We start from the raw sequence: 10,920 nt of genomic DNA, 5'->3' as shown, positions 1-10,920 counted from the left end.
TCTACTTTGCCAATAGCGTTTATTCTCGAGAGCTCTGCCCATCATTTCATGTACATTGGTTTATATACACCTCTCGTTTCGTCATAAATGTCCCTCTCAGACAATGACAATGCTGTTTTACAAGTCTTCTCTTATGCCTACATTGTGTAACATGTTGTAGCATATGATAAGCAATCTACTGCAAGCCCAACGGTTTCTCCCCTCCCTGAGTGGGGACGAGACATCTTTCCTGTTAGTTTCACAGTGGTCACAAGTTGTCTGTTAACACTTCCTCTTCGCCTATGTATAAACATTCTTCATCAGACAGGGTAGAATTCTGTTAGTTACAGTCCTATCATTACTTTTAAATGTATACATCATTTAGTCATTATACAAAACATTCATAACAGGGGGGGGACTCTATATTAGGACAGTGTTCCTAATGTTTGGTATACTCAGTCCTCTTCTAAACCAAAAAAAACAATAGGCATATCAAATCTTTATTAAATCTTTAAAAAAAACAATTTCATTTGAATCTGTTACTTATTCCATGTATCTGTGCAATCCATTCCATTTTTGTGTCTTCCTTTACAAATCCATCCCGTCACGATTACGTAGCTCTGGAATAAATTAAAAAGTTAGATTAAATTACCTGAAATGAGACTTCAATACAACTTACAGCCATTAGCAATGTGACATCAAAACACTTGCTCCACATCCTGACTGCCAGACTAAATGGAATTGTAGTCCTGCAGGAGGACATACCAGTGAGGAATTTTTATTCCAAATGATCTGAGAATCCAGATTTTTATTGGTTTACCTCTAAAGAGTATGGCCACACAGACACATGAATACGGATTAAAATCATATATGATGTAGTGCATCATTGTCCGTCATAAATGTATTGGGTTTTTGTGTCCGAGTATTTGGGATGGAGTCAATGCTTTTTCAATGGGAGTCATTTTCCCCCAAATTTATGACAACGGAGATGATTGTCTGCCCAAAAAATGAATAACTGAATACAACTTTGATGAACTCGCCTGAAAACAGTTGAACTGTACTTTTGATGGACAAAAATTGACAGTTGTAAGTCATTTACGATTTCATCTGTGTTCATGTTTCTGTATACTTACCCAACTCTACTTTTTATAGACAAGTTACATATAAAAAAGGCAGACACATTGTGCTTTCGTTTGACAGACAATCATTTCCGTTGTCATTTATCCAGGAACAGATGACTTTCATTTAGGGCTGACCCCATTTGGTCGATCAATTAGTTTAGTTGTGGAAAATATCTATTTTACGCCACACAAGACACCTGCCTGATTCACGCCTGTCTCAGTAGACTAATCAATCACGGAGGCCGCAGGGATGGCACACCAGTATCACCAGCAGTACATTTACCATATAAATTATAATATAAAATGTTTGTTTAGTTAAAGTTAATTCTGTTAATGCATTCAAATCATATTATGACAGTCTTACCGTTGTCATTGTAGGAGTGGACATGTTTGCAGAGCACACAACCTAGGCTACATTTGTGAGAAACAAGTTTTGGTTTATTTCATTCCATTTATGAGTTGTCAATTTATTATTCGTCTTTTGTTTGGAGCGCTCCTGTCAACGTTTACTAAGGACACACACCTGATTACACATAGAACTAGGCCTAGGATTAGTTTTACTGGGGGTGGTCGGGTAATGTAATTATGTGCACAAGCACAAAACGTCAGTAATTTGTGCATGGCAAGAGTAACAATTCCAGACAGAATAACCAACAGTTTTTTGGCGAACTCCAAGGTCCTCTGATAATACTAGTCCCGTGCGAATCGACATTCCAGTGTTTTGAGAGAAATGTCTGTTTGACAGGTGTTGCTGACATTTCAGGCACGAAAACAAGAACTGAACTATATATGAAGGGCCTACATGGATCAACTTCCAGTGAATGCTTTTGTTCATATGGTTTTGTGTAAATAAATTGAATATTGCCAAATGCATCAGTTAAATATTGCGCCCTTGATAGATCGCAAAGCAGCATACAACTGACCTAAACGTTTGGAAATGATAAGTTCACTTTTGCATCGATAGCCTTAAAAACACATCTCAAGTGCACTGTTTAGCTCACATCTGAAGCCCTGGGGGGGATTTTAGACATCTACTGCGGATCGCTACAATATCATAATGTTTATGAGCACACTTCCTCCAACCAAATATTATAGCGACACTGTACCTAAGATGGTTTGGTATGGTTTAGAAACTTGGGAACCAAGCTCGTGTTCAGTGTAGCCCTGTTTTCGGTTTTTCGCCTGGACTCAAAACCTCCAGGCTTCCGTCATAAAACTGTCAATTTATTGGACTTAAAAAAAAATAATAATAATTACCGGGGGGCAGTTCGGAAAAACGAATTCCGTCTGAATTTCATAACCAACATTCTCTAGTATTACTAGTCCTGTGCAAATAGAGCTTAGCTTGTCTAAGAATATTGAGTGAGCAAATCCCAACTTAATTAGGTCTATAAATCAATAGCCTGACTTCAACATATACAGCTCATTCGGAAAGTATTCAGACCCCTTCTCCATATTTTGTTAGGTTACAGCCTTATCCTAAAATGGATAAAATGTTAAAAATCCTCAATCTACACACAATACCGCATAATGACAAAGCAAAAACAGGTTTATTTTAATTAATAAAAGACAGAAATGAAGGAGTGTAAGTCAGGGAGTCTGGGCCAGGTAAGATGGACTGAACACAGCGGTGCAGATCGCTTCATGATAAAAACATAATATTTCATATCTAAGTGTTCCACTGGATATCATAAGGTGAATGCACCAATTTGTAAGTCGCTCTGGATAAGAGCGTCTGCTAAATGACTTAAATGTAAATGTAAGTCTGACTAAATATTAGCACTTCAACTCCACATACTCATGGGTAATAACCTTCAATCTAGATAACACCACAAAACAAATAAAGCTAGAGACATTTAATAAACCAATATTACCAAAAACAAACATCCAAACATGACGGAGTAAACAGAGAACCCATCCCCAAAAGAAAACGTCTGACGGACACAGACGATTTTCACCACCAGGGAGGGTAAGGGTGGAAGCCAATCTGTTAGTCGATAAATGATCAACTTGGCATACTTGAATTAGTCAAGATATAAAAAGGAGTTGAAGGCAAGCCTCGAGATGAGTGACGAAAAAGCTGCAACAACGAACTAAAAAGTTAGTCAATAAGTTTGAAATGGAGGTTATGGTTAAAAGCCTGGGTGAAAGACTCGCTAGCACGAAAACAGGCACGAATGATCCGTTCCAGAAGGAAATTGCAGAACAGCGCAAAGTTCTGTACCCACTCTTCAAGGAGAATAGATTAAAAAAAAGTAAACTTGCAGCTCTCCTATAAACTGATTATTGATAACCAAATGTTTGAGACACCAAGACTACTCCATAGTTTTTCTAAATATTAAAGTTCCCATAGAGAAGTGAAATAATGGAACACCCAATAATATCCACGTTAGGGATTGTAATATCAAAATACAATTAAAAAATAAATACACCACTCAAGATAGAGAATGCTGTAAAATAATTAGTATTCCATTTTCTATTTAGTATTCCACTTTCTATTTAGTATAGTATAATTAGATAAGACAGCATTAGAAGGATAACTAACAAAATAATACATCCTAAAATATAAGGAACTGGAACACAAAAGTACTCATTGTAGGGATAAAAACACAGCAAACAGAGGACACAGAATGTGGGTATGTGCGGTTGAAATGTGATGGAAGGTGGGGTGTGTGTTTTTGGAAAAAATGTGGTCTTAAGTGAATGAAAAAAATAAATGGATACAAATCCCAGAGCCCATATTTGTCTGCGAGGCGGGGTTGTGAGATCACTTTCAATGTTGTGCAGATATGGGAAATACATTTAAAAATGAGAGTTTATTGATTTATTGTTCTATCATGACGAAACAGTCCAACCCTATACCCCCAACTGAGCGACCCATACACTAAGGAGAAGTCCTTATCTGTTTTATGGGCCTACTGTAAGTAGCCTATACGCAGCCAAACCAGAAAGATAAGAGGTCAGAGACCAGCTAAAAAAAAAAAAATCACCAGCCCTTTAACTGCACCCTTAAACAGCTTGGAAATTTTCTTTAATTTATGTCATGGCTTTAGAAGCTTCTGATAGGCTAATTGACATAATTTGAGTCAATTGGAGGTGTACCTGTGGATGTATTTCAATGTCTACCTTCAAACTCAGTGCCTCTTTGCTTGACATCATGGAAAAATCTGAAGAAAATCAGCCAAGACCTCAGAATATTTTTTTGTAGACCTCCACAAGTCTAGTTCATCCTTGGGAGCAATTTCCAAACACCTGAAGGTACCACGTTCATCTGTACAAACAATAGTACGCAAGTATAAACACCATGGGACCACACAGCCGCCATACCGCTCAGGAAGGAGACGCGTGCTGTCTCCTGGAGATGAACGTACTTTGGTGCGAAAAGTGCAAATCAATCCCAGAACAACAGCAAAGGACCATGTGAAGATGCTGGAGGAAACAGGTACAAAAGTATCTATATCCACAGTAAAACATGCCTTTTGGTTGACATAACCTGAATGGCCACTCAACAAGGAAGAAGCCACTACTCCAAAACCGTCATAAAAAAAGCCAGACTACGGTTTGCAACTGCACATGGGGACAAAGAAAGATCATACTTTTTGGAGAAATGTCCTCTGGTCTGATGAAACAAAAATAGAACTGTTTAGCCATAATGACTATCGTTATGTTTGGAGGAAAAAGGGAGGCTTGCAAGCCAAAGAACACCATCTCAACCGTGAAGCATGGGGGTGGCAGCATCATGTTGTGGGGGGTGCTTTGCTGCAGGAGGGACTCGTGCACTTCAAAATATGGCATCGTGAGGAAGGAAAATTATGTGGATATATTGAAGCAACATCAAGACATCAGTCAGGAAGTGAAAGCTTGGTTGCAAATGGGTCTTCCAAATGAACAATGGCCCCAAGCAAACTTCCAGAATTGTGGCAAAATGGCTTAAGGACTACAAAGTCAAGGTATTGGAGTGGCCATCACAAAGCCCTGACCTCAATCTTATAGAACATTTGTAGGCAGAGGATAAAGGGAGGCTTGCAAGCCGAAGAACACCATCTCAACCGTGAAGCATGGGGGTGGCAGCATCATGTTGTGGGGGGTGCTTTGATATATTGAAGCAACATCAAGACATCAGTCAGGAAGTGAAAGCTTGGTTGCAAATGGGTCTTCCAAATGGACAATGGCCCCAAGCAAACTTCCAGAATTGTGGCAAAATGGCTTAAGGACTACAAAGTCAAGGTATTGGAGTGACCATCTGAACTGAAAAAGCGTGTGTGAGCAAGGAGGCCTACAGAACTGACTTACACCAGCTCTGTCAGGAGGAATAGGTCAAAATTCACCCAATTTATTGTGGGAAGCTTGTGGAAGGCTACCCGAAACCTTTGACCCAAGTTAAACAATTTAAAAAGGCAATGCTACCAAATACTAATTCAGTGTATTTAAACTTCTGACCCACTGGGAATGTGATGAAGAAATAAAATCACTATTATTCTGACATTTGACATTCTTAAAATAAAGTGGCGATCCTAACTTACCTAAGACAGGGAATGTTCACTAGGATTAAATGTCAAGAATTGTGAAAGACTGAGTTTAAATGTATTTGGCTAAGGTGTAGGTAAACTTCTGACTTCAACTGCATATAAATAAAGATATGGATGATACGTTGCTGGTGGAAAGCTATGGCTGGCAACACCTGACTCCGTACTTCAGGCCGCTGCCACAGATAAAGCAGTACCAGCACTTTTGGCCTGAATGCCAAGCGTCACGTCTGGAGAAAACCTGGCACCACCACTACGGTGAAGCATGGTGGTGGCAGCATCAGGCAGTGGGGATGGTTTTCAGCAGCAGGGACTGGTAGACTAGTCCGGACCGAGGGAAAGATTATAACGGAGCAAAGTACAGAGAGATCCTTGATGAAAACCTTCTCCAGAGTGCTCAGGACCTCAGACTGGGGAGAATGTTCACCTTCCAACAAGACAACGACCCTAAGCACACAGCCAAGACAACACAGGAGTGGATTCTGGACAAGTCTGAATGTCCTTGAGTGGTCCAGCCAGAGCCCAGACTTGAACCCAATTTAACATCTCTGGAGAGACCTGAAAATAGCTGTGCAGCGACGCTCCCCAGCCAACCGGACAGAACTTGAGAGGATTTGCAGAGAAGAATGGGAGAAACTCCCTAAATACAGGTATGCCAAGCTTGTAGCATCATACCGAAGAAGACTCAAGGCTGTAATCGCTGCCAAAGGTGCTTCAACAAAGTACAGAGTAAAAGGGTCTGAATGCTTATCTAGATGTGATAATTTTTTTTTTTGCACCAAAAAATATAAACACATTTTGCTTTATCATTACAGGGTACTGTGTATAAATTGATGAGTGGAAAAAACATTGTACCCATTTTAGAATAAGGCTGGAACATAACAAAAAGTCAAGGGGTCTGAACACTTTCTGAATGCACTACAACAGGATTATCTATTTTGGATGCAATTTGAATGGAGTTGATGGATAGAGAGAAAGACTGCGAGAGTGTTTGCGAGTTCACTGATTTAAAGCAACAATATTAGAGTGATGGGCTGTTTTAAAACTCTTACAATGATGAGATACGTAGGTCTACGTGCATTGTGAACTGCGCTCCATATTGAGATGGGCTGTCTGTCCCCAACTTGAGCGTTAATTCATCATGCAGAGGCCGTAGAGAAGGTTTATTTAGACGTCGTATATAATTTAACAGTTCCATTTCACGCCATGCTGTTCATGTAAAGGTATTATAATTTACCAGTTTCTCGCAGCTATTTATCCTGGGAAAAGGGAGTGGTTTTGGGCCGCAAATCTCAGTAAGCAGGGTTGCCGCCATTCAACCGTAGGCTGTAACCCCCCCCCAAAAAAACGATAGAAATCTTCCATTTGAATAATACCTGCTTGCAGTCTCTCATTTTCTTGACGACACGTCTCCAGTTCTTGCTGAAGTAGGACATAGTTTGAACACTCTGCAAGAAAATAAAGAGAAAGATTGATCATTCTGTGACTACTTGACCAGTGGTTACAGAGTGCATTGATGGCTTTTTGGGAATAATCTTAGTCTTCCCATCTGTGGCGTAAGGCCGGTAGAGTGACCCTGAGGGATCAGTACCAACAACCAACGTGTTTCACATGGGCTCTGTCTCAAAAAAGTGCATGGAAAGTGAATATGGAAGGTGCGTCACAATTGCTAAATGTAAACAACTGGAGACATGTTATTGACACGGCAGCATTGCTATTGTAAAATCATGCTAGAAGCAAGAGCAGCATCTCCTGCTTGTTCAGAGTAAGCGGTCGGTCTACCAGAAGATGGTTGATGACTGCAAGACCACCTGTCAAGACCTGCAGTTGTTTCTGGGGGCCCCTACTGAACCAGCAAGCAAAGACATCAGGATGCATTACATCTTTGATTTTGCTCAAGTAAGCAACCTTTCCTCCTTCATACTGATTAAGGACATAGATGGCTAGATATACAGTTGAAGTCGGAAGTTTACAAACACTTAGGTTGGAGTCACTAAAACTCGTTTTTCAACCACTCCACAAATTTCTTGTTAACAGACTATAGTTTTGGCAAGTAGGTTAGGACATCTACTTTGTGCATGACAGAAGCCATTTAAAAAAAAATTGTTTGCAGAAAGATTATTTCACTGTATCACAATTCCAGTGGGTCAGAAGTATACACACACTAAGTTGACTGTGCCTTTAAACAGCTTGGAAAATTCCAGAAAATGATCTTGTGGCTTTAGAAGCTTCTGATAGGCTAATTGACATCATTTGAATCAATTGGGGGTGTACCTGTGGATGTATTTCAAGGCCTACCTTCAAACTCAGTGCCTCTTTGCTTGACATCATGGGAAAATTAAAAGAAATCAGCCAAGACCTCAGGAAGAAAATTGTAGACCTCCACAAGTCTGGTTCATCCTTGGGAGCAATTTCCAAACACCTGAAGGTACCACGTTCATCTATACAAACAATAGTACGCAAGTATAAACACCATGGGACCACGCAGCCGGCATACCGCTCAGGAAGGAGACGCGTTCTGTCTCCTAGAGATGAACGTACTTTGGTACGAAAAGTACAAATCAAACCCAGAACAGCAGCAAAGGACCATGTAAAGATGCTGGAGGAAACAGGTACAAAAGTATCTATATCCACAGTAAAATTAGTCCTTTGTTGACAACCTGAAAGGCCATTCAGCAAGGAAGAAACAAGCCACTGCTCCAAAACCACCATAAAAAAGCCATACTACGGTTTGCAACTGCACATGGGGACAAAGAAAGATCATACTTTTTGGAGAAATGTCCTCTGGTTTGATGAAACAAAGATAGAACTGTTCGGCCATAATGCCTATCGTTATGTTTGGAGGATAAAGTGAGGCTTGCAAGCCGAAGAACACCATCTCAACCGTGAAGCATGGGGGTGGCAGCATCATGTTGTGGGGGGTGCTTTGATATATTGAAGCAACATCAAGACATCAGTCAGGAAGTGAAAGCTTGGTTGCAAATGGGTCTTCCAAATGGACAATGGCCCCAAGCAAACTTCCAGAATTGTGGCAAAATGGCTTAAGGACTACAAAGTCAAGGTATTGGAGTGACCATCACAAAACCCTGACCTCAATCTTATAGAACATTTATAGGCAGAACTGAAAAAGCGTGTGGAGCAAGGAGGCCTACAGAACTGACTGTTACACCAGCTCTGTCAGGAGGAATGGGTCAAAATTCACCCAATTTATTGTGGGAAGCTTGTGGAAGGCTACCCGAAACCTTTGACCCAAGTTAAACAATTTAAAAAGGCAATGCTACCAAATACTAATTCAGTGTATTTAAACTTCTGACCCACTGGGAATGTGATGAAGAAATAAAATCACTATTATTCTGACATTTGACATTCTTAAAATAAAGTGGCGATCCTAACTTACCTAAGACAGGGAATGTTCACTAGGATTAAATGTCAAGAATTGTGAAAGACTGAGTTTAAATGTATTTGGCTAAGGTGTAGGTAAACTTCTGACTTCAACTGCATATAAATAAAGATATGGATGATACGTTGCTGGTGGAAAGCTATGGCTGGCAACAACACCTGACTCCGTACTTCAGGCCGCTGCCACAGATAAAGCAGTACCAGCACTTTTGGCCTGAATGCCAAGCGGCACGTCTGGAGGAAACCTGGCACCACCACTACGGTGAAGCATGGTGGTGGCAGCATCACGCAGTGGGGATGGTTTTCAGCAGCAGGGACTGGTGGACTAGGTCGGATCGAGGGAAAGATTAACGGAGCAAAGTACAGAGAGATCCTTGATGAAAACCTTCTCCACAGTGCAGTGAAAAATAACAGTAGCGAGGCTATATACAGTAGCGACGCTATAAAAGTAGCAAGGCTACATACAGACACTGGTTAAATTGGGCCGATTGAGGTAGTATGTACATGTAGATATGGTTAAAGTGACTATGCATATATGATGAACAGAGAGTAGCAGCAGCGTAAAAGCGGGGTTGGGGGGGGTTACACAATGCAAATAGTCCGGGTAGCCATTTGATTACCTGTTCAGGAGTCTTATGGCTTGGGGGTAAAAACTGCTGAGAAGCCTTTTTGTTCTAGACTTGGCACTCCAGTACCGCTTGCCATGCGGTAGTAGAGAGAACAGTCTATGACTGGGGTGGCTGGGGTCTTTGACAATTTTTAGGGCCTTCCTCTGACACGGCCTGGTGTAGATGTCCTGGATGGCAGGCAGCTTAGCCCCAGTGATGTACTGGGCAGTACACACTACCCTCTGTAGTGCCTTGCGGTCGGAGGCTGAGCAATTGCCGTACCAGGCAGTGATGCAACCAGTCAGGATGCCCTCGATGTTGCAGCTGTAGAACCTTTTGAGGATCTCAGGACACATGCCAAATCTTTTTTCCTGAGGGGGAATAGGCTTTGTCGTGCCCTCTTCACAACTGTCTTGGTGTGTTTGGCCCATTCTAGTTTGTTGGTGATGTGGACACCAAGGAACTTGAAGCTCTCAACCTGCTCGAGGCTAGAATCGCTGCCAAAAGGTGCTTCAACAAAGTACAGAGTAAAAGGGTTGATGGATAGAGAGAGAGACTGCGAGAGAGTGTTTGCGAGTTCACTGATTTAAAGCAACAATAAATCGAGTGATGGACTGTTTTAAAACTCTTACCATGAGATACGTAGGTCTACGTGCATTGTGAACTGCGCTCCATATTGAGATGGGCTGTCTGTCCCCAACTTGAGTGTTAATTCATCATGCAGAGGCCGTAGAGAAGCCATATTTAGACGTTGCATATAATTTAACAGTTCCATTTCACACCATGCTGTTCATGTAAAGGTATTATAATTTACCAGTTTCTCGCAGCTATTTATGCCAGGAAAAGGGAGTGGTTTTGGGCCGCAAATCTCAGTAAGCAGGGTTGCCGCCATTCAACCGTAGGCTGTAACCCCCCCCCCCCAAAAAAAACGATAGAAATCTTCCATTTGAATAATACCTGCTTGTAGTCTCTCATTTTCTTGACGACACGTCTCCAGTTCTTGCTGAAGTAGGACATAGTTTGAACACTCTGCAAGAAAATAAAGAGAAAGATTGATCATTCTGTGACTACTTGACCAGTGGTTACAGAGTGCATTGATGGCTTTTTGGGAATAATCTTAGTCTTCCCATCTGTGGCGTAAGGCCGGTAGAGTGACCCTGAGGGACCAGTACCAACAAGTTTCACATGGGCTCCGTCTCAGAAAAGTGAATATGGAAGGTGTGTCACAATTGCTAAATGTGGAGACACCGTGTCATTTTTGGAGACATGTTATTGACACGGCAGCAT

The 10,920-nt window shown here is 41.2% G+C and overlaps 1 protein-coding gene across 1 annotated transcript in view; it reads right to left on the bottom strand.

Moving 5' to 3' along the window:
* The window catches only part of LOC120030005, a 43,308-nt gene continuing 32,388 nt past the window's right edge, over positions 1-10,920 (bottom strand). Inside the window, exons 7-9 of the mRNA XM_038975320.1 lie at positions 10,591-10,662; positions 7,003-7,074; positions 1-599 (exon numbers count right to left, since the gene is read on the bottom strand). Of these exons, the coding sequence (XP_038831248.1) occupies positions 568-599; positions 7,003-7,074; positions 10,591-10,662 (176 nt within the window). The 3' untranslated portion in view covers positions 1-567. The remainder of the gene's footprint in view (positions 600-7,002; positions 7,075-10,590; positions 10,663-10,920) is intronic.

The sequence above is a fragment of the Salvelinus namaycush genome, chromosome 35 (assembly GCF_016432855.1).
Source record: "Salvelinus namaycush isolate Seneca chromosome 35, SaNama_1.0, whole genome shotgun sequence".
NCBI classification, from domain to species: domain Eukaryota; kingdom Metazoa; phylum Chordata; class Actinopteri; order Salmoniformes; family Salmonidae; genus Salvelinus; species Salvelinus namaycush.
This window is presented reverse-complemented; position numbering and strand designations above follow the sequence as displayed.